Below are 26,203 nucleotides of genomic sequence, written 5' to 3'. Positions count from 1 at the left end.
ATATCTTGAAGTGCCTGGTATCTCCACCAAACAATGTCACATAACCATAATCAAGTCCAAATCTGAGAGCAGAGTCATCAGTGAAGAACAACACTTAGGTCTGGAAAACAGTGTATTATGTAGGCCAATATACAGACAGAACATAACTGCATCCTGGGAAGAGAATATTGCTATTTATGCAGCCACCAAACTTTCCAGAATATGCAAACATTACAGGCATAAGAAATTTTGAGAACCTTTTAGAAAAGTTAAATACTAAATAACAAATACTTTTTGCTGATTGAATTTGAACTGGCAACTTGCAGCATGCCAGTGAGCATGCTAACTGCTACTCAACATTGTATGAAGTATAGCTCATGGCAGTGTCATTAACAACATCAGATAATGTAAGTGCTATGTAAAATTGACTTCTGCACATCTTCAGTGCAGTAATGTCATCACTGTAAATAAATGTTGTGAACTGCTTTGTGTTTGGTGAAGTCTGGCTGTAGTAGTGAAGTGTAAATATTTTTCGGTCTTTTTGACTTACAGTATTATATGCCCATGATAATCATTTCTCTCAGGATCTGTAATAGATGAATTAGCATCTTTATCTATCTCTCTCTCTCTTCTACAAGCATGTATTAAGTTATCATGGTATTCAGTCCAAATAATGGTTTTACACAGTTCTCCACACTAATCGCTCTTGTGCAAACCTCTTCATTGCTGCATAACTACTGCAACCTACACCTATTTGAAGCTTCTTGCTGTGTACAAGCCTTAGACTTACACTACAATTTTTACCCCTTGCATTTACCTCCATTACCAAACTGATGGTTCCCTGATGCCTTAGGATGTGTCCATCAAATCATCCCTTCTTTTAGTCAACTTGTGCTATAAATTTCTTTCCTCCAGTGCCATTTAGTACCTCCTCAGTAGTTACTGATCTACCATCTAAACTTCAGCATTCTTCTGTAATACCACATTTCAAAAACTTCTATTTTCTTTTTGTCTAAACTGCTCGTCCATGTTTCACTTCCATATAAAGTTGTACTCTAAATAAATCATCTGTAGTTTCCTTAGCTTTGTCTGATTTAATTTGACTATCTTCCATTACCCTTGTTTCACTTTTGTCAATGTTCTTCATATAACCTCTTTCAAAGTTGCTATCCTTTCCCATCTCCTGTTCTTCCATATCCTTTGTTGTCTCTGAAAGAGTTGCAGTGTCAGCAGCAGATTTTATTTCTTCTCCATAAACTGTAATTTCCTTTCGAAATTTATGCCTGCTTGATCTACAAATTCAATAGCTTCAAAGATTACAAACTTGTCTTACCCCATTTTTACCCATAACTACTGTCTCATTTGTGTGCAAGTTGCAATTAACCTTTAGCCTCTATATTTTATCCCTGTTATAGTTGGAATTTGAAAGAGTGTATTCCAGTGAACCTTTTTCAAAGCTTTCTCTAAATCTACAAATCCTACAAATACTGCTTTTACCTTATTGAACATATCTTTTAAGGTAAGTAGTAGGATCAGTATTGCCTTGTGTGCTCCTACATCTCTCCAGAAACTATACTGATGTTGCTTGTGTTTGAATTCTACCAGTTTTTTATTATTAGTAAATAATTTGTAACAGTATTTTGCAACTATGACTTATGAAACTACTGGTGTTCTGGTGTGGTAATATTCACACCAGCCAGCACATTCCTGCTTTGGAATACAAATTATTACATTCTTCTTGAAGGTTGGCGGTTTCTCAGCTGTCTCATATATCTTGTTAATAAGTTGAAACACTTTTCTCATGATACAGTTTTTTCTCGGATGGCTCTCCAGAGAATCCCAATACTTCTGAGGGCAGGGACATTGTTTCGACTTAGCTCCTTAAGTAATCTTTAGATTCTTCTTGTAGTATTATATTTCCCATCTCATCTTCATCTACTTCCTCTTCCCTTTCTATAAAATTGTTTTCAAGTTCATTTCCCTTGCACAGCCCTTGTGTGTATTCATATCATCTTTCAGCTTTCATTTCATTGCTTAGTACTGGCTAACTATCTGAGCTACTTCTCTTTTCTCCAGATGTCTCCTTAATATTTCTATAAGCAGCATCTATCTTTCGAGTAGTCAAGCATGCTTCTACAGTTCAGCATTTGCCTCCAGCCATTCTTGCTTTGTCATTTAGAACTTTCTGTCAGTTTCATTTTTAGACATTTGTACTCCCATTTGCCTGTTTCATTTGCTCTAGTTTTATATTTTCTATTTTAATCGATCAAATGCAGTATATCATTCATCATCCAAAGATTTCTACTGGGCCTTGTCTTTTTGCCCATTTGACCCACTGCTGCCTTCACTATTCCATCACCCAGAGCTACCCATTCATCTTCTATTGTATTCCTTTCTGTTGTCTTAGTCACATGCAGCATAATGGTACCTATGAAGCTCTCAACAATCTCAAGTTTTTTTTTTCCTCAGTTTACATCTCATGTCCTTATTTTCCTGTTTTTCTACAATTTCTTCAGTTTCAATCTACAGTTCATTACCAATAAACTATGGTCAGAGTCCACAACTATTCCTGTACAAAATTCTACCATACAGGCAATGGCCTTGCCACGTTGGTAACACCAGTTACTGTCATATCACGAAAAATAAGCAATGAAGGGCCCAGTTAGTACTTGGATGTATGACTGTCCAGAGAAAACCAGGTGCTGCTGCCTGAAGGGTATGCCAAGTAAATGAAGTGGTGTCTGACTGAAAGACTTGCATCAGGCCAGGGTGCCAAACAACATTATTATTATTATTATTATTATTACCACTACCACCACCACCATCATCTTCATTTACCATAGGGTTTCCCCTTTCATTCCATGTCCCCAGTCTATGCTCTACTATTTTTTTCCTTTCTTCCTTTTCTTATCATCAAATTCTGGTGCCCAAGTCCAATCAAACATTCATATCTCTTAACCATCTGCTTAATTTCTTTTATCATCTCATACATTCATCAGTGTCTTCATCATCTAAAGAGATAGTGGACATATAAACCTGTATTTCTCTGGTGGTTATTTGTGAATATCTTGGTTACAGTAAAGCAAATGTTATAACGTTCATAGTAGCTCACCACCATTCCTATCTTCTGATTCATTATTAGACACACTCCTGCAATACTTTATTTGATGTTGTCTTTATTACCATGTACACGCCTGACCAGAAGTCCTCTTCTTCCTTTCACCACATATTACTAATTCCTACAACATCTAAGTTCTCCGTATCCATTTCCCTTTTTACATTCTGTAATGTAGTTGCCCAAGTAAGGGGTCTAACTTACCACACTCCAACCTGTAGAATGTCAGTTTGTTTTTTCTGATGGCAACATATTGTTGTATAGTCTTTGCCCAGAGATATGGCTAGGGGACTATTTTACCTCTGGAACATTTTACATAAGAGGATGCCATTATCATTAAGCTTTACAGTAGAGCTGCATGCCCTCACAGAAATACAACCTACTTAGTTTGCCCCTGCTTTCAGTTGTTGGCTGTAACAGCATAGCATTGTCATACTGGCTAATGTTACAAGACCAGGTCTGTCAGTCGTACAGGTTATTGTGGTCTGTCAATCATCCAGATTATTTCCCCAGAACTACTGAACCACAGACACCCCTCCAGCATGGTTGTCACTGCAGTGTGTCTTATCTGTATCACTAAAGCATGCAAGCCACCCCACTTCACCAAGCTCCGTGAGTCATAGGGTGAAAGCATTATGTATCCTTATTTTATGACGTGCTGTACATCCTTGGAAATTTCCTCACAGTAGATCTATGGAACAAAAAGTATATCTAAACTAATTCTCCATGGGCGTAATTTGATATTTATTTGCAGCCAGATGACTAGTTTCTGGCTATGTCTTTGTAATTGCACCCAGTTTTCCAGGATTTGTTGCTACAGTGTTCCATAGCCCCATGGAGAAGGAGAATCTAATGGAAGTAGAGTGAGTCAATTATAAAAAAGACATGCATAATTATAGAAACTTAATCTGTAGACTGTATTTAAAAAAAAAACTGTCGTTGTACTACTTAATGCTATTCATGATTATACTGGCTAAATATAATCTAATAAATTAGAAAGGAAGCTACTTCTTTGAGAAAAGGCTGCTACCTTGTCAATTGGTAGCTTAATATTTACTTGATTAAATTTATATTTTGCAAAGAAGATATGACTAAAAATACTGTTAACAGTACAGTACTATTTGTCATGCATTATTACCATGAACACTACAACTTTCCTTCAAGTTAACAGAATTTTCAATTCTTGAACCTATATGTTCAGGTAATTTGTAGAAATTTTGGCACATAAGGTACATTTTTCATTCTTTTTTGAACTGGTTGGTATTCTCAGTTTGCTGCTCTATGCTAGATGGCAGAGTGTTGAATACGTTTGCACTAGAGTATTACTCCACTCTGAACACTAGGCAAGAAGCCAAAGTCTGCATGAAAATGATTTTTTTGTCTTGTTGTGTGACTTTGTAGACAATAGTTCAGCTGAAACTTTTTTATCAGCTACAAAAACCACTAAAGAGTAAATATTGTGGGAAGCAAATGTATGAATTCCAAGAGCATTGAAAAGGTTTCTGCTTGAGGCATCCCAAACTGGTGAGACTCATTCAGCTAACTTTAACTAACACAAATTCAAAGGTCAAGTTTAGAGGAGAAATGACAAAAGTTTTCACAATAACAACAGGACTCAGACAAAGTGATGGATTGTCCCCTTTGCTTTTCAGTGTGGCCCTCGATTACATCATGACAATCTGGCAAAAAGAAAATCCATGTAAAATCAAAATTGGAGCAGCAATAAGGACAAACGGCCTTGGGATTGCTGATGATTTAGCTCTCTCAGCCATTGACATGGAAGAAGTTCATGCTCAGATCACAAGTCTCCAGAAAATTGCTTCCAAAATAGGATTACAAATATCCTTTGAGAAAACTGAAATCATGCCCATGAAACCTCTTTGCATAGATCAAATGTCATAAATGATCAAGCAGTTAACATAGTTCTACAATTTAAATATCCTGGAGAAATTATTTTGCACAACTTAGGTGAGAAAGCAACATGGATAAATAGAACCAACAAAATTAAAAAAAGCACAATTTATAATCTGGTCAACATATAATAAGAAATGCCTATCAATAGACACTAAGATCCAACATTACAAAACTGTAACTCTGCTGGTAGGAACTTATGCTTGTGAAACCCTGTTCCAAATTAAAAATGAAAGAAGAACTGATCAACTCCTCAAGACTGAACGAAGAATTCTCAGAACATGCATCAACAAAAAACACCAGGTTGATGGAGTCTGGAGAATCCTCCCTAATGAAACTGTCTATTGTGAGGTTGACCTAATCACCAGCACAATGAAAAAGAAAAGAATCTCATATTTCTTTCATGTCTTTATGACTGCCTGACTACAGGATTTTATAACAACTAGTGATGGGAAGTCTCGGGAAGAAGCCAGGAGGACAGTGGATCAAAGAAATTCAGCAAGATCTTGAAGCAGTCATACTCGGAATTGCTGATGCAGAGAACAAAAACAAAATTAACACTCTCCTTATGAATCATAAATTTTCAACAGAAATGACGCACAGAAGACCGGTAGAGATTTCATATGAGTTAAGAAAATTGCATTCAGAATGAATGAAAAAGTACTGGGCTGAGCACAAGAAGCAAGCAGTCCAATCTCCAAAGAGAAGGTGAACAGGAAATGACTCAAGTGGTCCAATGTGGCCAATAAGTTAATAATAATAATAATATGATATTCATGCCACTCACTTCTGTGAATAAACTCTTGGTTTACTTTAGGTGCACTGTCATGGGAAGTAATTCCATAACACAATAAAGAGTGAAAATGTGTAAAATAGTGACTCTTGTATTTAAGTCAACATAATGAAAGATTATTTATATGATATCGGGAAACACCTGACAAGTGTTAGTGCCCACTGTTGTTAATACCAGTATGCATTGTGACAGCATTGCAGAAACTGCACTATATTGGAATGAAGCAGCTGCACATCACAAGTCTCCAGAAAATTGCTTCCAAAATAGGATTACAAATATCCTTTGAGAAAACTGAAATTATGCCCATGAAACCTCTTTGCTTAGATCAAATCTTCATAAATGACTAAAGATGATGAGCACCTACCTTATTGAAATTTTATGCTGTTCCCACAACACAATCTGACACTGTGCCCAAGAACACTTCAAGCACTTATTATGCTGGGAAAGCATCAAACAGCACAATAAGAAATGCTTGTATGGGTAAAATATGACGAACTAAACTCATTGATTAGTTTACCTATTTGTTGACTCCATTTAACTACTTATCCAAATGGACATCAACGAATTTTACATGCCGTGTTCTATTTACTGTATGACTTTCAGTGCTAGCAGGTCATTTGACTGCATTTTTGAAACTTTATAACATGAGTTTTTGTGAGATTACCACTTAAACTGTTAGATCTGAACCACTTGTAGGCTTGTTTAGTTGTCATGTGAGTTGTTTTCCTAAGCTTGAGTTTGGACTCTTTTGATTGTTGTTTGATGCTTGTGTCATACGCAGACATTACAGGTTCTGAATTGCCATTTAATGTCATCAGAAGATCATTTATGTAGGTCAAGAACAATAGCTGTCCAATACTGATATTTGTAAAATCACACTTTGTATGATTCCCCTTTATGAGATTAATTTCATTTTTGGGATAATGCCTGTCAAGGAGACACTATGCTTTCTGTTATGAAGATAAGAAATCACCTTTTGTATAGGGATGCCATCATGCCTTAATACTTAATTTTGACAACTAGAATTTTTTGGGCTGCACATTCAGCAACTTTGGAAAGGTCACAGAATACACCAACAGGATACTTTTTCTGGTTTGGCTTTGTTAGGACTTCAAGAGAGGTCTTGCACTGCTTGATGAATGCTAGACTGTAATGCATTTAACAAATGCTACTAAGTTAAATGAGTCAGTATTCTAGAATAGATCTGTTTCTCTAACTCTTTTGAAAATGCTGGTATGAATGACATAGGTCTGTAATTAGAACGTGTTTGCTTATCTTTATTTTTGTAGCTTGGGTGTTACTACAGAATATCTGAACCTGTAGGGAAATATACCCTGACCCAGTGATTGATTACAAAGATAATTAAGGTTCATTTGTTGATTTAAAGGGGGGGGGGGCAAACTGCTTGGTTATTGGTCCATAACTTAAGGCTAAGACTGTCAAATTTGCTCAAGATTTTAATATTCTGTTGCAAAAACAATTGTTGTTGTTGTTGTGGTCTTCAGTCCTGAGACTGGTTTGATGCAGCTCTCCATGCTGCTCTATCCTGTGCAAGCTTCTTCATCTTTCAGTACCTACTGCAACCTACATCCTTCTGAATCTGCTTCGTGTATTCATCTCTTGGTCTCCCTCTACGATTTTTACCCTCCACGCTGCCCTCCAATTCTAAATTTGTGATCCCTTGATGCCTCAAAACATGTCCTACCAACCGATCCCTTCTTCTAGTCAAGTTGTGCCACAAACTTCTCTTCTCCCCAATCCTATTCAATACCTCCTCATTAGTTAACATGATCTACCCACCTTATCTTCAGCATTCTTCTGTAGCACCACATTTCGAAAGCTTCTATTCTCTTCTTGTCCAAACTAGTTATCGTCCATGTTTCACTTCCATACATGGCTACACTCCATACAAATACTTTCAGAATCGCCTTCCTGACACTTAAATCTATACTCGACGTTAACAAATTTCTCTTCTTCAGAAACGATTTCCTTGCCATTGCCAGTCTACTTTTTATATCCTCTCTACTTCGACCATCGTCAGTTATTTTACTCCCTAAATAGCAAAACTCCTTTACTACTTTAAGTGTCTCATTTCCTAATCTAATTCCCTGAGCATCACCCAGTTTAATTTGACTACATTCCATTATCCTCATTTTGCTTTTGTTGATGTTCATCTTATATCCTCCTTTCAAGACACTGTCCATTCTGTTCAACTGCACTTCCAAGTCCTTTGCTGTCTCTGACAGAATTACAATGTCATCAGCGAACCTCAAAGTTTTTACTTCTTCTCCAAGAATTTTAATACCTACTCCGAATTTTTCTTTTGTTTCATTTACTGCTTGCTCAATATACAGATTGAATAACATTGGGGAGAGGCTACAACCCTGTCTCACTCCTTTCCCAACCACTGCTTCCCTTTCATGCCCCTCGACTCTTATAACTGCCATTTGGTTTCTGTAGAAATTGTAAATAGCCTTTCGCTCCCTGTATTTTACTCCTGCCACCTTTAGAATTTGAAAGAGAGTATTCCAGTTAACATTGTCAAAAGCTTTCTCTAAGTCTACAAATGCTAGAAATGTAGGTTTGCCTTTTCTTAATCTTTCTTCTAAGATAAGTCGTAAGGTTAGTATTGCCTCACGTGTTCCAACATTTCTACGGAATCCAAACTGATCTTCCCCGAGGTCCGCTTCTACCAGTTTTTCCATTCGTCCGTAAAGAATTCGCGTTAGTATTTTGCAGCTGTGACTTATTAAACTGATAGTTCGGTAATTTTCACATCTGTCAACACCTGCTTTCTTTGGGATTGGAATTATTATATTCTTCTTGAAGTCTGAGGGTATTTTGCCTGTCTCATACATCTTGCTCACCAGATGGTAGAGTTTTGTCATGACTGGCTCTCCCAAGGCCATCAGTAGTTCTAATGGAATGTTGTCTACTCCCGGGGCCTTGTTTCGACTCAGGTCTTTCAGTGCTCTGTCAAACTCTTCACGCAGTATCTTATCTCCCAATTATAGTGAGCAAAATTACTGTTTTTTAGCAAACTGATGAATTTTGTAATCTCATTAGGAGTATTGTATTTTGTAAACTAATGGTCATTTGTGATGCATGCAATGTCTGCACAAGACAGTGTACGTCTATTTGATTTTTTATTAGTGGGTGCAATGTTTGCTGCTATTGCGGGACAGTAATGATTGGTGGCAAATGATTTGAAAGTGCCACAATCCATGTCAGAACTACTGTATTTTCTGGAGGTTAAATTTCAGTTCGACTGATATTTTTGTTGGTTTCTTGTTTAACAATATTCCAAGTAGTTTTTATCCCATTTTTGGTGTGTTTTATTTTTTTGAGCATGGTACATGTGTATCACTGTCTCAGTAACAGACTAAAGGGTTCTACAACACTGGCGGCAATGGAGTTTTGGTTCATGTCTACAGCTTGTTCTCTGAATATGGTAGAGCTCTCCCATCCCAGTGCAGGATATTTTAATCATAACCCTCTCCTTGTTTAACCCTCTTCTTGTTTAACAATATTCCAAGTAGTTTTTATCCCATTTTTGGTGTGTTTTATTTTTTTGAGCGTGGTACATGTGTATCACTGTCTCAGTAACAGACTAAAGGGTTCTACAACACTGGCGGCAATGGAGTTTTGGTTCATGTCTACAGCTTGTTCTCTGAATATGGTAAAGCTCTCCCATCCCAGTGCAGGATATTTTAATCATAACCCTCTCCTTCGTTCAATTTCGCTCTTGTTTGTATTAGAGGTAAAGATGTCCCAAAGTGTTGTTGTATGTTTGAGGAACAGTTCAGTTTTCCATCTGCTCTGTCTACGTTATAAATTTCTCCTCAGCACTCCTCCCATAGTTTCTCTCTAAACACTCTGACTGAGCCATTGTTTATGATTCTGGGAGCCAATGCTTTCCTTCTGCGATATGTGCCTGACCAGTCTCTGTCTGTTATTGTTAACATCTGAGCATGGTCATAAAAAAATTGACTGTTGGTTTCACAGTTAAGTTACTAATACTTGTTGGATCTAATATCAAATTGTCAATGGCTGTTGGACTGTCTTGTTTTGTGTATTATCTGCTTCAGTTTTTGAAGGGAAGTAGTAATGGTTTTAGCTTAACATATCCAGGAACTGATAAAGAAGCAGCAGGCTTATTTTTAAAACTATTTGTTTAATGTTCTGTAAAACTTTGCACCAGCCACAATGCAGCCCCATTTTGGATGCTGTTCTCAAACACAGGATGTGTTAGTTGACATTCATAAACAGTGGAAATCACCTCGACTGTTGTCAAATGTTTGGAAGCTGTGATGAATAGGTGGATTGTAAGAGCTCCAAAGAATTGTGTACCTGTGGTACCAAATATCTCAAGTACTATCCTCTCCTGTGGATCCTGTCACCTCTACGGGAAGTATAGGTCTATCACTGCTTGTCCACTACTCTGTGAGTGATGTGTCTTTGTAAGGGTTATACAGAGAAGATAGAAACCAGGAAGAACAGAGGCTGTTATACCTGTCCCCCTAACCAATAAGTTCAAGATGCTGTCTTTTACTGAAACTGAAACTGAACCACTGAGGCTCACTTTACTTATTGTGAAACCTGCTGTGTCCTGTGTCAAGAGGAGGCAAATGCAAAAAAAGTTCAGGCATCTTTTAATTTTTGGTGCCTCAGATGTATGGTAAATGATGGTACCCATTGGGAAAAAGGCAACAAGGAATGGGAAGGAACAGCAGGTGCACTCGTTGTGTGTGCCTGAGGGCTTCATTCAAAATATTTAAGAGACTGTTCTAGCTGCCCTTGAAGGAACAGGGTGCAGATAGTGCTGGATATTGGAACAAACAATGCCTGTCATCTGGGCTCCAAGATCATACTTGGATCATTCCAGCGACTGCCAGAGAAAGTTGAGAAGACCGGCGTTGCTCATAGATTTCCAGAGATGCTCACAATTTGCAGTATTGTTTCCAGGACTGACCATGGCCCCCTGATTCTGAGTTGAGTTGAAGAATTGAGCCAGACACTTCAAAGGTTAGGTTAGGTTTGTTTAACGTCCCGTCGACAATGAGGTCATTAGAGATGGAGCGCAAGCTCGGATTAGGGAAGGATGGGAAAGGAAATCGGCCGTGCCCTTTCAAAGGAACCATCCCGGCATTTGCCTGAAATGATTTAGGGAAATCACGGAAAACCTAAATCAGGATGGCTGGAGACGGGATTGAACCGTTGTCCTCCCGAATGCGAGTCCAGTGTGCTAACCACTGCGCTACCTCGCTCGGTAGACACTTCAAAGGTTCTGTATCAAGCTAGGATGCAACTTCCTGGTCTTGAGCCTTAGGAATGAGAACAGTAGAGCCTCCAAATGGTCTGGTGTGCATGAGTCATCAGATTCTGCTACCCATTTAGCTGACTGTGTGTAGGGTGCACACAAGGATTTTATAACGTAGATGACTCACCATCCATCCCAGTTAACAATAGCTGTAAGGGACCTGGAAGTGTCAGTGTAAGGTCCAAAGAAATCCTCCATACAGCTGATAGTACTAAAATCCTGGAGCTCATATAATACTAGAACAGAAAGCTGACTCGAAGAACTGTTGTTCAGGTTTAAAAGAATTGTTGACCATTGTAATGTTCCTGTTCTTGTGGAACACATAAAAAAATTAAGTCCAAGATTGCATATGCCTCAGCTACTAACTGAGACATATAGCAAATCATACGATTCTTGGGGGAGGAGAGGGGGATCAAAGTTAAACCAAAGCTATACTGCTGTGGCCACAGATGGACCAATTGGGGCTGACCAAACTCTGTGTCATCCTTAGCCAATGACATCATCTGGATGCTGTATGCAGGGTCAAAATGGTTCAAATGGCTCTGAGCACTATGGGACTTAACATCTGTGGTCATCAGTCCCCTAGAACTTAGAACTACTTAAACCTAACTAACCTAAGGACATCACACACATCCATGCCCGAGGCAGGATTCGAACCTGCGACCGTAGCGGTCACGCGGTTCCAGACTGAAGCGCCTAGAAGCGCACGGCCACACCGGCCGGCTATGCAGGGTCAGCACACCACTCTCCCGGCCATTGTCAGCTTTGCTGACCTTGGAGCCAATACTTCTCATTCAAGAAGATCCTCAGTTGTCATCATGAGGATGAGTGAAACCTGTTACAGTCCTGTCACCAATGAAAGATCCATGGCAGTAACAGGAATTGAACCCTAATACTTTGGATGGCAATCAGCCATGCTAACCACTCAGCTATTGAGGTGACTTGTACCAGGAAATGCTAATTTAATGTCAGTTCTTAGCTTGTATAATTGGGGTTCATGTATATACTATTGTCAATTTTTTTCACTGTATGAGAACTGTAGTCTTTGCTTTTGAAACATGTTGGATCCTTTTTGTGATTCACAGAGGGTAACTTTTTGAAAGAAAAAAACTGACTTAATTTAACTGATAAGTCAAGCTTACTGCCATTAACAAACTTTTACAACTGCTATTCTATCGTACTGCTTTCTATGAGCATCCTTAACGACTGCCAACTGGCTGCCACTCTTTCTGCTGTTACAGCCATGGACACTTCGATAAAGCCTTACCAATGTAGTCAGTTTTAGGTATTATTATAAACAGAATTTTATGTCATTTACGGTGGAGAAAAACTTATACAGAAGCAGATTTTTTTGGAGGGGGTGCACCTTGAGCAAAACACAATTTTATGTTTTCTTCTATTTCCCAGACATGTTTTGCTGAAGTTTCTGCATCAGCATCATCAGTGGGCTCTTATTTTGTGTTTTCCAAATTTAAACTCCATAAAATATATGCAGTAAATTTCACTTAGTTATGAAAAACCAAATTTCTACTAAATAATGCAATCTCTTTGATTATTAACATTTACACATCTCACTTAAGAATAACATTTGTTTTTCAGCAAGTTGCTTTGTACTTCATGTTATATGTTATTAAATGATCTTGATATTTGTATGCCCATATTGTGGAGATCTAAAAATGCTAATTTTATATAAAGATAACTGCACTACAAAAGTTTTTGAATTAACAATTTTATTTTAGCTTACTCTAAACTCATAAGCACATTATTAAAAATTATTATAATTTATAGTTCTGTTGAAGATGTGCTGTGTTCGGTGTCAGTAGGTATATAATCTGCAGTTCCTCCACACAGCATTAAATATTGGATAATAATTGTGAAATAGTATCAAATAATACATTAAAAGCTGTGTATCACACATTCCAAGAAGAGATTTGAGGATGCTACATTACACCATTCACTAACTAGGTAACTACGTAGTAGAACAGTTCATGATAGGAGGGACCCTCCATGGTAAATATTTACTATAAGGAGACTACTAAAGAAACAGAGACTAGTGTATAATAGGTGTAAAACAAAGCATATGGTTATAGACAGGGAGATGCTGAATGAAACAGATTTGGCTGTGAAGGAGCAATGCAAGAAGCTTTCAGTGACTGCTGTGGCAGAATATTGCAGGATCTCTCTCAAAATGATAAGAAGTTGTGCTCATCTTGAAAGACTGTAAGAGGTACCAAAGCTAGTGTCCAGACACTCATGGACAAGACAGTGATTGAAACTGGGATTATCAAAGCAAAAGCAGAAGTGCCAAACTTAGTTTCTACATTTTCATTTACAAATAAAAATCCAGGGTATCATTCCAGTTTAATTCTGACACCACTGCAAATAGCCTATTATAAGAAGTGAAGTCGGCAGTGAAATGGAGAGAAAATGCCCCTCTAAATTAATGATAAATGGTAGAGCTGTTACAGTCCCAGCACTGTTTGTGAATCCTTCAATGGCTTCTTCATTAGTTGTAATAAAATTTGTGACTGCTTGCCACCAAGTACAAATCCTAGTAAGGCAGAGAGAAATTCCCCTGGTTTTAAGTTTTTCCCATGTATCCAGTTCTGATGATATCAAATTCAGAATGTACCAAACAAATTTAAACCCATTGGGTTGGGATGAGATTCCCACTGGAACGATAACAATAGTCTGTTATAATACAAGGTGTACAACTTTGCTTCTGCCATTTTTCCCCAACATTTGAGGCTTTAATGAAACAAATTGGTTACACATGTATCATTCAAAGTATTTTCCATCACTGGCCACTACTTTCTCCCATCTTTTGGGCAGTCTACGAATCCTGTGCCAAAAAAAAAAAAAAAAAAAATTGTTCATCTTTTGAAGTGATCCACAAATTGATCCAGTTTGTGACTTCTTCATGAGATCAGAAATGCTGATCAGCCAGGCCATGTGCCATAGATCTAAACAGGTGATAGTCAGAGGGAGCAACGTCTGGAGAATATGGCGGGTGTGGTAGGACTTCCCATTTTAATGTTTCCAAGTACATTTTGACCTCTTTTGCAACGTGGGGTCGAGCATTGTCATGCTGCAAAATCACCTTATTGTGCCTCTTGCTGTATTTCGGCCATTTGTCTTTTAATGCTCTGCTAAAATGATAATGAGCACCTGTGATTGTTTCACTTGGTTTTAACACCTCATAATACATGATGCTGAGCTGGTCCCACCAAATGCAGAGCATGATCTTGGAGCCGTGAATATTCAGTTTGGCTATCAATGTGGAAGCGTGGCCGGGATATCCCCATGATTTTTTGCATTTAGGGTTATTGTAATGAACCCATTTTTCGTCACCGGTCACAATGTGATGCAGAAATCCCTTCCGTTTTTGCCTCTGAAGCAACTATTCACAAACACACAAATGCCCTTCAATGTCTCTTGGTTTCAGCTCACACGGGACACAAGTTCCTTCTTTCTGAATCATGCCCATAGCCTTGAGATGTTTTGAAATGGCTTGCTGTGTCACTCCCACTAATCATGCCAATTCATCTTGAGTTTGACATGAGTCTCCACTCAGCAATGTCTCCAATTCTGCATCTTCGAAAACATTCTCTCTACCGTGCACTATGCCGGTCTGCGATGTTAAAATTATCGTTCTTGAAGCATTGAAACCACTCACAACATGTTCTTTCACTAATAGTGCCCTTACCATACGTACTGGAGAGCATTTGATGAGACTCAGACACTGTTTTCTTCATACTGAAACAAAACAGTAACACCTCCCACAAATGACAAGAAATAGGCTTGTAAACTGACATTTTCAATCAAGAACAACTTTATGATGCAGGCACAAATCGGCTAATGTTTGAATGAGGTTATGTTGACCGAGATCCAAGCTAACTGCCTAACATCTACGATCTGTTTCTTTTGACCACTACTTACTGTTGTTGCCACCTATTGGCAAACGGCGGAAGCAGAGTTGTACACCTCATATTGCAGATCCACTTTCCCTCTTAATCAACTAGTCTTTTGCAGAGGGATGTTTCCTAGATTGATTAAAATATGCTGAAGGTTGGCCAATTCCTATAAAGGGGAAAGAAGATGAAATGTGAAGCTATAGGCCTATCTCATTATTACCTGTGGTTTTTTTTCCAAAAATATGTGAAATTATAATTCATCCAAAAACATTCTTGTACACAGTCAGTATGGTTAGGAAAGGCTATGGTCGTGAAAGTAGGCTGAGATCTATGTTATAGAATGTGCGCATTGGACATCTTTTGTGGTCTTAGTAAAGCCATCAACACTGTAAATCCTGACCTGCTGCTCCAAAAACTGACAGAATATTGTTTTTAAGGAAAATCTCTTAGCTGGGTGTTATCATACTTGGCAAATGGAAAAGAAAGAATACTTGTTAATGACAGTAGCAAGAAATTTTTGTCTGGCTAGAAACACACACACACACACACACACACACACACACACACACACACACACACACACACAGAAGCACACACATAAGGCATTCCACAAGTTTCAATATTAGGCCCAGGTTTAGTCTGATATCAACCTTTCTGCAGATGACTCAACAGCGATAGTCTACTGGAAAACCAATGAAGACTTAATCTGCAATATTGAGAAGACACTTGGGGAAGTAGGGATGTGGGTCAAAAACAATAATTTGAAATTAAATACTTAAGTTTAAAAGGAGCCCTCTCACCAAAAATCAAAAGGATTGAGTTGTCGATAGGCGTACATAAAAGAAATAAAATGTGCCAACTTTTAGAGCTATCCTTTGATGAGCTAGAGTAAAATACACACACAGGCAAACACACACACACACACACACACACACACACACTCATGCATTCACATGCTTATGCCCCTATGTGGTGCTGACTAAACTAACAGTGCCAGTGCTGTTTTGCAGCATGCGAACTGTTTGTGCTGGGTAGAGGGATTGGAAGGCAGGGAGAGGGACTGTATGTGAGCGGCTAGCAGCTTGGAGGGAGGCAGTCAATTTTCCAGCTAGGAATGTGGGAGGGAGGGGCGGCAGGTATATGGGTTGCTATGACTGTAGCAGCCCATATACCTGCCACCCCTCCCTCCTACATTCCTAGCCGATAAACTGGCCACCTCCCTGCGAGCAGCTAGCCACCCACCCCCAGTTCTTCTCCCTGCCTTCTGCCTCCCTCTACGCACCCCACCAACACTATCCCCTCCTCCCCTCACCAGAACCAGTCCACCTGCCACAAAATAGCATAGCCAGCACCACATTGGGGCATAGATGTGTGTGTGTGTGTTTGCATATTTATCTTGTCAAAGGATAACTCTGAAAACTAACAGATTTTATTTCTTTTGTGTACCTATCGACAACTCAGTGCCTCTGCTTTTTGGTGAGTGGTCTTCTTTAATCCTACAGTATCTACTTTCTGCAGGGACTTTCCTACAAAAATCTGAAATCAAACTTTGCAAAAACAGAAGTTGTTAATTTCACCACAAAACAATCAACACAATGTAGAGATGAAATAAACTATAGGGACAAAAAATTGGACTCAGCAAATTGTGCCAAATTCCTAGGTGTATTAATAAATGAAACTGATAAATTTATTTGTTTGCATATTCATCCAAGCAACATCCCACCATGATATAGGAACTGTCATGGTAATGCAATCAAAATCAAAAACTCAGAATACACACACACACACACACACACACACACACACACAGACAGAGAGAGAGAGAGAGAGAGAGAGAGAGAGAGTGAGTGAGAGTGAGTACATAAGTATGCTTTTTTTATGGGGATAAAACAGGTGGTCAGCTAGGGCCTCGATAGAGGAACCGTTTAGCTGAAATTATTTAGGAAAACTGAAGAAAACCTTATCCAGGATGGCTGGACAAAGCAAACTCCATCCTGCTGAGAATATGAGGCCAGTGTCTTAGCAGCTGAACTGTGTTATTCAGTTGATTTACATACAGTTTGAGTAAGATAACATATAGTACAAAACATTGTTTTTCTCTTCATCACTGCACACACTAAGGATACCTGCTGGTGACTCCTGTACAATAAACATGCTGCCATGCCCCTTGCATATTTGACTGATTTCATTGATTCTAATGGCTTACTTCTGTTGGCATATTCAGAGAATATCATACTTTTTATCTGGTTATGGGCTTTACAGTGCATTAACTTGAGAGTCAGATGCCATTTCCCGCACACAGAAATAATCATTTGTAAGTCTTCATGTATTTTACAACAATTTTCTGCTAATATCACTTTCCTGTCTGTAGGGAATCCCAGAGGCCATGTGAATCATATACTGACACTTGTATATGTTGTGAACACTCAAGATACTGTCACAGGTTTTGGGAGACAAGTTGGCTCCAGGACACTTTTATTGTTTTGGAGGAGGATGTTATGGACATAAAAATTCTTTTTTAATTTCTTTGAAAACAGTGAACTGATTCTTTGAAACTGAGTATCACTCATCTTTGATGAAAAACAGTGCATTCTATTGCATTGTCCACAAGATTTGCTGCCTCACTTTCTCCATTAACAATTACCCTAAAAGAAAACTCACTGAATGAGGAGGAGGCTACAAAATTTTCAAGTGTGGCCATTGATGAAAATTGAACTGAAAATTAGCTATGCAGTGTCTGAAATACCCAGGTTCTATCATTTTTGTGTCATGAGTAAGAACAGATTTTGGACATTTAAATGAAAAAAAAAATGTTTTGCCTATAATATCACAGTACACTTGGGCCAACTCTACATTGAAAAAGAAAGCATTTATTGTACAAAAATATTAAATCAGAACATGTAGTGTCCCCACTTAAATTTCTTGAAATTAAATAAGTATTCTGACAGCATCACTATACAATATCCTCCTTATGGCATTTTGAATCAATTATCTGTCACAGCTAAAGAAATAAAGAAACCTTCATATAGGCATAACAGTGAAAAGGAAAATGACTCATACTATACATTACTCATCCATTACAGAATGGGGTGATTGTGCAAAGATAAAGATCTCTGAACCTTTATATTGTGCTCTGTAGAGTTGAATAGATAATAAAATTTACTACAACCAAATTAAAATGCTATCTGATTGACAAATTCTTTTACTTTTTAGAAGAAAATTAAGTTTAGTTATTGTTTAAATAAAATAATTAAGTCTTAGTATAAACTTGTAAATAGATAGAACTTAACTTTACAAACATACAAGAAATGTGTGATATGAACTAATTGAACATACAGAGTTGAAGCACTTTTCTCAATATTGCTTTTACAGCATGGCAATGACATTGATCTGAAGCCACTAGGCTCAAGGCAGATGCACCGACAAAGCTTTACAGTTCATGCAGGTGTAGATCCTTCTGGTGATTTACTGTTCCTTGAAGTTCGTGAAGATGGACTTGTCTTGCGTTCTGTGAATGGTACAATTGTTGAGCGGTGGTGGTTTGAACGGCTTGTTAACATGACGTACAGCCCAAAAAATAAGGTGCTGTGCCTTTGGAGACGAAATGGTGGTCAGACACAGTTGCATAAATATTATACGAAAAAGGTTAGTAGAAACTCAAACAATACTGTATTTAATATTAAAATGTAAGTTCCTGCATTTTAAATAAATATTAATGGTGAAACCTTAACAAACTGAATTGTAGGATCCCACAGTTTGGATATGGGAGCAATGCGCTACTGACTTACTGCAGTCACTTCTCAAAGGCTTTCCAATGTATACTGTATTCCATCTGATTATTGTAAACTACCTTTTCCCATTGTTACAGTGTCTCACAAAGAACAAAATACGGATAAGGGGAGGTATTTTTGTTTGCAAAATAACACATACAGTATAAGTTAAAGTATTATCTCAGTTACTACAGTAATTTTATTCTATTAGATGGTGTTCTTTTTTACTGTATCAGATGTCTTTGTCTTTTGTTGTTAAAAAGTTTTATCACATTATAAGCATGTGCATTCTGGAGGAAAGTGATATACTTTCCTCTGTAAAAATTATGAATTAAGAGGAAAATGGCTGTAAATTAATTTTAACACATCACATCAGCAATTGGCAGCATTTATGGAACTATTAGTCTATTTTTAGTTAAATTAACCATGATACTATGATAAAATTGTAAATGTGAAATCAAGAGATACATGGATAGGCTTGCCACATTTTTTTTGTGTCCAACCCAGGATATATTTCTGGAATTACTTAGAAATTGTAACAGTTTACTGAAACTTTAAACTTTACTCATTCAGAGGATGCAGTGCAGCTAGTCAATGAACTGTTCATGGGCTGCAAATCATGCAATGTACCCAGCTCTTGTCCAACATTTGTTGGCACTGGAGGAAAAGAAATTGCTTCATCTGAATTGTTTGAAAGGAGTGGCATCCATAGTGGCCAGCTGAGTATCCTCATGTATGATGTGTTGTTGATTGCACATCGCCTTCTTCGGGGACACCACTTTTGGGAACGCCAGTCTGCGATGAAATGTGAAGAATATTAAAACCCCACACTCTATTAAACTGTGAATTGAATACATGCAACACTAGAAAGAAGATACTCACTAAGTAGGACATGGAATGCGCTTGTGGGAAACCATGTATAAAAAGAAAACATGAGTTCAGAAAACAAAAATATTCTACACGTCACTTTTTCTGATAGTCTTAGACTAATTGTGCTGCCACAATCTATTCAAATCTGCCTGAATAATTTGTCAATAACTGTAGAGCAGTTTACTAGCTGTTTGAGCGATATTCTAAGCATCTTTCCTAATGCACCACTATCACAAAATTCAACCTTATAACTTCATATGTTTATGTCAAAATTTCTTTGATGTGTCCTTCACATTGTAACATGCCCAGGCATCAAAATAATTAGAATTTTTGGTCTCTCATTCACAAATGCTGCACAAAGTTTCATAAGCATAGGCATAAGGATTGAATGTTTTATGATCACATGTGTAAATCCAAAGTACCTAGTTTCCCTGTGGCAATTGTCCTTTTGCTTCTCCCACTGCCAGCTAAAGATAGAATCCTGTAATGTTATCAGTTATGGCAGGCTGGGAAACTACCCACACAATGACAGCCACAAGCAACTGGCAGATATTCAAATATATTGTGCAATGAACCATTAAATAAGCTGCACCATTTACATTGATTTAACATATTATCTGTGAGATCATTTATTGGCACTTCAGCAATGTAGTTAAAGTATATTGAAGTCTGTTGTTGAAACATTAATCACTCAGTTCAAATACTTGGAGCACAAACACAGAAAATACTGTTCGAATTAGATTTGTAGCACAAATCTTTCAATTAGCGCCATCTATTCTAGTGGCATTACTTATTATTTTCACAAGTGTACACATGACTGTTTGTGACAAGGCAGTTTCAGGATTTAGCGGCATGAAGTCTGAACAAAAGGTATCTATGCTCGTGAGGTTTTGCCTGATGTGTTAGAGTGTTCAATCAGATCTAATCAAGTCCACATGGCGTGTACTGTAACCATCATGATGCAGTTTATTGTTTTCTTGGAATTCATCACTTAATTTCAGAATTGTAAATTCTCAAATAAATCACCAAAAGTGAGCCATCAGCACTGATGTAAAATACACAGCTTCCATGGTAAAAACTTTAATTGCTCCAACAAAATATTGTAATTTGTTTTCTGCCTGCAAGATGTCAGCACTAAAGCATATACACATTATGGAAACCAAAAATGCCTCTCAACAATTGTGCTCTGCACTTCACAGAGAGGTGTTTATCAATATAGGCATGTGGGTAAGGTAGAGATACTACAGTATGCTTAGATTCCTGCATAGAAATGTTTTCAAATTCTAGAAGAGAACCAGGGAAAGCAAGAAACCAGCTCTCTCTGATAGTATTATTATGTACTTAAATGCCATGCACTAAAGAAAATAAATAAATAGTAGGCAAGCAGGTAAGGGAGTGATACTACAGTGTGCTTACATTCTCACACAGAAATGTTTTCGAAGTCTAGAAGAGAACTGGTAAAAGCAAGAAATAAGGTCCCTCTGGTAGAGGTTATTTCAGAGGGGTGGGGGGTGGGGGGGTGGGTGGGGGGGTGGGTGGGTGGGTTTAGTCCATCTCACAGATACAGATGCAGATACATAATGACCACATAGTAATATCATGAAGGTTAGAACAAAACATAATAGTCATAATATTGATCAGTTTTTACATCACAGAGACAAAAGATAGTGTTTATAAGAAAGCACAGTATTATTTAAGTCCCTGAAAAATAAAATGGTTACATAAGCACTACAAAGGATGCAGTCATGTAAAAAAAATAAATAAATAAAAAAAAAAAAAACACATGCACGCTCACTTCAGCTTGACAGTTCTCACAAGAAATTTTTTTGTAATTCACAGTACTGCACCTTTGTGATGCTCATTAGATGGATAATTGGGGAGGGGCTGCTGTGTTATGGTACTGCCCACTTGCAGTTGCAGGTTAAGCAGCTGCTGTTACAGCATATGACAGCCACAATGCACATTCATCAGACTGTCCTCTCCACCTTATGGTAATCCATCTCTAGTACACCTGAAACAATGCAGCTGTGCCCCATCAGTGCTGACCTACTCCTGGCCTGTAAATCATACATTTAGCTTATGTCTAGCAGTAGTAGTCCTTACACTGTACTCAGCTAATATTAAACAGGGCAAATGAAATTAAGTAGCTAAGAGAAATTGTCAGTGAGCCTATGAACATCACAGATATTGTGCTTATCATATATCTAAAATGCAGTATAAAAGTGATTAATATATATGTCAGGGAAAAACCCTCCAAGATGCCAACATATTGTGAGACTTTAGTTACAAAATGGAAACTTGAGCCACCTTGCTACTTCAGAGCAAAAATAAGTACATGAAACAAATTTTATTACCGTATGTATACAGAGTATAGGCAGATTGTTGGATTATGTAGAATAATAACACTTATCAGTACTACAAAAATTTTCACTATTTTTGAGTGTACTCATTTCATAGGTCTAAACACACAAAATGCTCTTACATACTAATAAATAACTGTGACTGCACAAAGATAGCTATCCACAGAGTCACATACATCACAAAATTTTTTTTACACTACATAGTGGTTAGAAACTGATCATACTAGTCACTCCATCTTACCAATGATATGGCTTGATGGTCTCCACATGATGTATTCTGTCATGTTTACCAGATTTCATGGCTTCCAACTCAACAGTATTCTGACACTCAATGCCTATAATACAATACTAGTCTCTTATGCTCATGATGAACCTTCTGTATTTCTTCATTCACCACGCATGCAGAGATTCTTACAAATCTTTCTTTTCATTCAAAAAAATATACAAAATTTGTCTGCACCAAAATGGGCAATACTGAAAATCGTCTACAATGCCAGCTTTCAGTTGTGTGTGATGGAATACACAGCCTCCAATCCTGTGATGACCAATTTACACACTGATAAAGACTATATGATGAATCAAATAGTACTTCCTCAATGTCTCTTACCCTGTACAATGTACTACACCTTATTGTTGTTGTTGTTGTGGTCTTCGGTCCAGAGACTGATTTGATGCAGCTCTCCATGTTACCCTATCCTTTGCAAGCTTCTTCATCTTGAAGTACCTACTCCAACCTACATCCTTCTGAACCTGCTTAGTGTATTCATCTCTTGGTCTCCCTCTATGATTTGTACCCTCCACACTGCCCTCCAATACTAAATTGGTGATGCCTTGATGCCTCAGAACATGTCCTACCAACCTATTCCTTCTCCTAGTCAAGTTGTGTCACAAATTCCTGTGCTCACCAGTTCTGTTCAGTTCCTCCTCATTAGTTACGTGATCTATCCATCTAATCCCTGTGCAAGAGGGTCATTCAGTATCCAGACCACATGTCATTGATACTACTAAAAACCTTCACCCCATGAAATTTCTGGAGTAATTCTTCTAAAGGTTTGGGTCTTTCACACTGTGCAAATGTTACCTTGTTCACTGTACATGCATCCAGTACACATCTGATGTCGCAGTTCTACCAGAAATACCGGTAATCAGCTATTATACTGTCTTGTCAACTGTTCAGTAATTCCCATCTGTAACTTCTTCTGAATCTCCTCGTCTATTGTTTCACATTTTGACTATGGGATTGCATATGGTGGTACAAAATAGGCTTCACACTCTCTCACTGAAGCTTATATTCTGCCTTCTTTATTACTTCTGGCTCACTTGACAAAAATCTGCTTACGCCTTCTTGAAATCTCTATCAGCTGTTTCAATTCTTCCCAGTTTTGATGTTACGTGATTTGTATTTTCTATCAACTACAAGTTCAAGATCTTCTGTGCCTGCCTTGCCTTTCTATCTTCATTGCTTCTTGCATAATGCTCTGCCTCTATGGGTTTCTGTGTTGCTAACTGCAAATCATACAAACAGTATGACATAGTGGCTCTTACCATTTCCCTAATATCAGGTCTCCCTTTGAAATGAACAACAGCTTCCTTTCCTTTTGTTTACACCTCTACAAAAATGTCAAATGAGCTTTGTGGTCCATCAAACAGTCAACACCTAATACCCAGGCTAATGCTAACACAGGAACCACAAGTGCCTATACATCATAATCTTCATCATATAGCCTCTTGTAACTAAGATTTGCTCTTTAATTACCTTGATTTTTGCACCTGTAGAAAGTGTAATACATATTACATTCCCTGGAAAGTTTGGTATCCTTTTTTTGTGCTCTAACCATTTCATATACAGCTTCTGTGGCACAGCATTGACTTTTCTTCTAGAGTCAAATTAAACATCTTCTCTGGTTCCAAAAATATCTGCTTCTGTTATAGGCTGTATGGTCTCATCAGGTACTTCATTATTTTCCTGCGTCAGTTCATCAGTTGGAGCAGCTGCATGTTCAGTCTTGCATGTTGACATTTCCACTGGTCCTACAATGTCTGTTCCTCATTGGATTGCCTCAGGACCCTGAGATTTAATTTTACTTGTTCCCATCATGCCACAGCATGCCAGTGTTGTTTACATTCTGTTTCCTGCTGGCCGACTAAACTTACTGTGTAGTTGTTCGAGCCGTTTTCTGGTGGCCATAGCCAGCATGCTGTTCGCAGTAGCCTCTGTGACCTTGAAAACATGTTAAAATTTTCTGTTGTTCTCTCGATTTGATCGATGGCCATTAATTGTGTGCCAGCATTCCTCTTACTGTTTCCATATAGCCCTCTATCATATTTGGATTTTTTGCTTCCTCGGCGTTCATACAACTTATCTAGTTGCCCCAAGCTGACTTTATAACTTCTCAATCATTCTTTGGAACTGCCAGCAACTTTCCTGAACTGCTATCAAGAATTTACATATATTCAAAGATGCTATTGCCTCTGTTTTGATTGGTTGATCTAAATACAGGTTCCTTCCTAACAATCTTGGGAAAACTTCATTAGATTCCAGTTGTGTCCTATATAAAATCTTCTGCTTTGGTGTAGATTGTTTCACGCACCTTTTGGCTTTTGTATGGACCAATACTGTTTTAAGGGCTCTTTCTCACTGTCTCTGGTAGCTTCTGCAGTGGATTGACGAATGCCAACAGTAGTTTGAAGAGATTAAGCAACAACTGTGTAGCTCACAATTACTTTCACATCAAGACTTGAATAAAGAGTTGAACTTGGCATGCAAAAATGCAGATTTTGGATTGGGTGTACACCTGTACCAAGTGGATGAGGCTGATCATGATAATATGAAAACCATTGCATTTGCAAGCAGGACTCTTTAAGTGAGAGCAGCAGTACACCATAACTGAGAGAGAGGGACTTGCATTCCTTTGGGAATTCACAAAACATGATGTCACCTCTGACATTTCCTCAAATTTTAGTACTTTTACAGCCAAATGTCATTTTATAGTGGTATATGCTGCTGCTCCATCTGAGAACAAATAAACACTTGCATCAAGCATATACGAAACATTGTCCATTACAACATTACCACTCATTACTTCACATAATTTGAATGTCAGCTGTTACATGGTAATATGTATCTTTTTTCCCAATGAAATCATTTCAAGAACAACAAATTGCTGTATACTCAGAGAGATGTTCTGCAAAGCATCATTGTTACTGGTGGGAGATATAAGTATGTGAGAAAATCCTGCACTTGAACTTCTGTACAACGAAAGACGAGATGGAACTTCAAACAGATTTATTAACTCTCCACATTTGCAGTTGTGTACAAGCATTACTATAACAACAAGAGTCACAGAATCTCTCCAAAAAAGAGTAAAAATAGGTAGTTGCTCTGCTATTCTAAGAGCAAATGATGCATGCCACTGCAGGCAAATCACCGTGCCCCTAGTGGCAAAAATGCTCGGCATAAGGATGGTATTCTTCTTCCTTCATTTTGCACTGATGCGCGAACTTCGATGCAAGTGACTGTTGCATGTTCCGATTGTGGTGTCAGTGTGTAGTAGTCACTACAGGAGTCCCCATGGCGAGAGCAGAGTGTGGTAAGTCTTCTTTGTAACTGGCAGGAAAATGAACGTATCTTCCTGAGCAAGTCATGCGTTTTGCTTCGTCTTGATGTGGTTGAGGTGGTGGTGGAATGGGAGACTGGATTGTAATACCTTCCTTCTCCTGTCTCAAAATTTTTGGCAGTGTAGTCAATGCCTCTTTGAACATGTAGGCCAGCTTAACTCTATTCATTGAAATTGTAGCTTGTTTGCCACTAATGAGAATATCCATGGTATGTAAACTCCTGCACAGCACACCATGTGGTTGAGGTGGTGGTGGAATGGGAGGCTGGATTGTAATACCTTCCTTCTCCTGTCTCGAAATCTTTGGCAGTATAGTGAATGCCTCTTTGAACATGTAGGCCAGCTTAACTCTATTCATTGAAATTGTAGCTTGTTTGCCATTAATGAGAATGTCCATGGTATGTAAACTCTTGCGCAGCACACCATCCCCTCCCCTCCAATTAGAACTGACAAATGAAGTAGAAAAAAGTATATTTAAGATATGGTTTGTTTCAGAAATATTCAGAGTAGAGCACATGTCCTTGCAAACTTTTTTTGCTTCATATGACAATATC

The 26,203-nt window shown here is 38.1% G+C and overlaps 1 protein-coding gene across 1 annotated transcript in view; it reads left to right on the top strand.

The window, feature by feature from the left end:
• The window catches only part of LOC126251375 (MAP kinase-activating death domain protein), a 595,744-nt gene that overhangs the window by 456,362 nt on the left and 113,179 nt on the right, over positions 1 to 26,203 (top strand). The window contains exon 31 of the mRNA XM_049951759.1: positions 18,405 to 18,677. Coding sequence (XP_049807716.1) covers positions 18,405 to 18,677 — 273 coding nt within the window. The remainder of the gene's footprint in view (positions 1 to 18,404; positions 18,678 to 26,203) is intronic.

This window comes from Schistocerca nitens, chromosome 4, assembly GCF_023898315.1.
Source record: "Schistocerca nitens isolate TAMUIC-IGC-003100 chromosome 4, iqSchNite1.1, whole genome shotgun sequence".
NCBI lineage: Eukaryota > Metazoa > Arthropoda > Insecta > Orthoptera > Acrididae > Schistocerca > Schistocerca nitens.
Note: the sequence above shows the minus strand (reverse complement) of the source record. Positions and strands in the feature narration are given on the sequence as shown.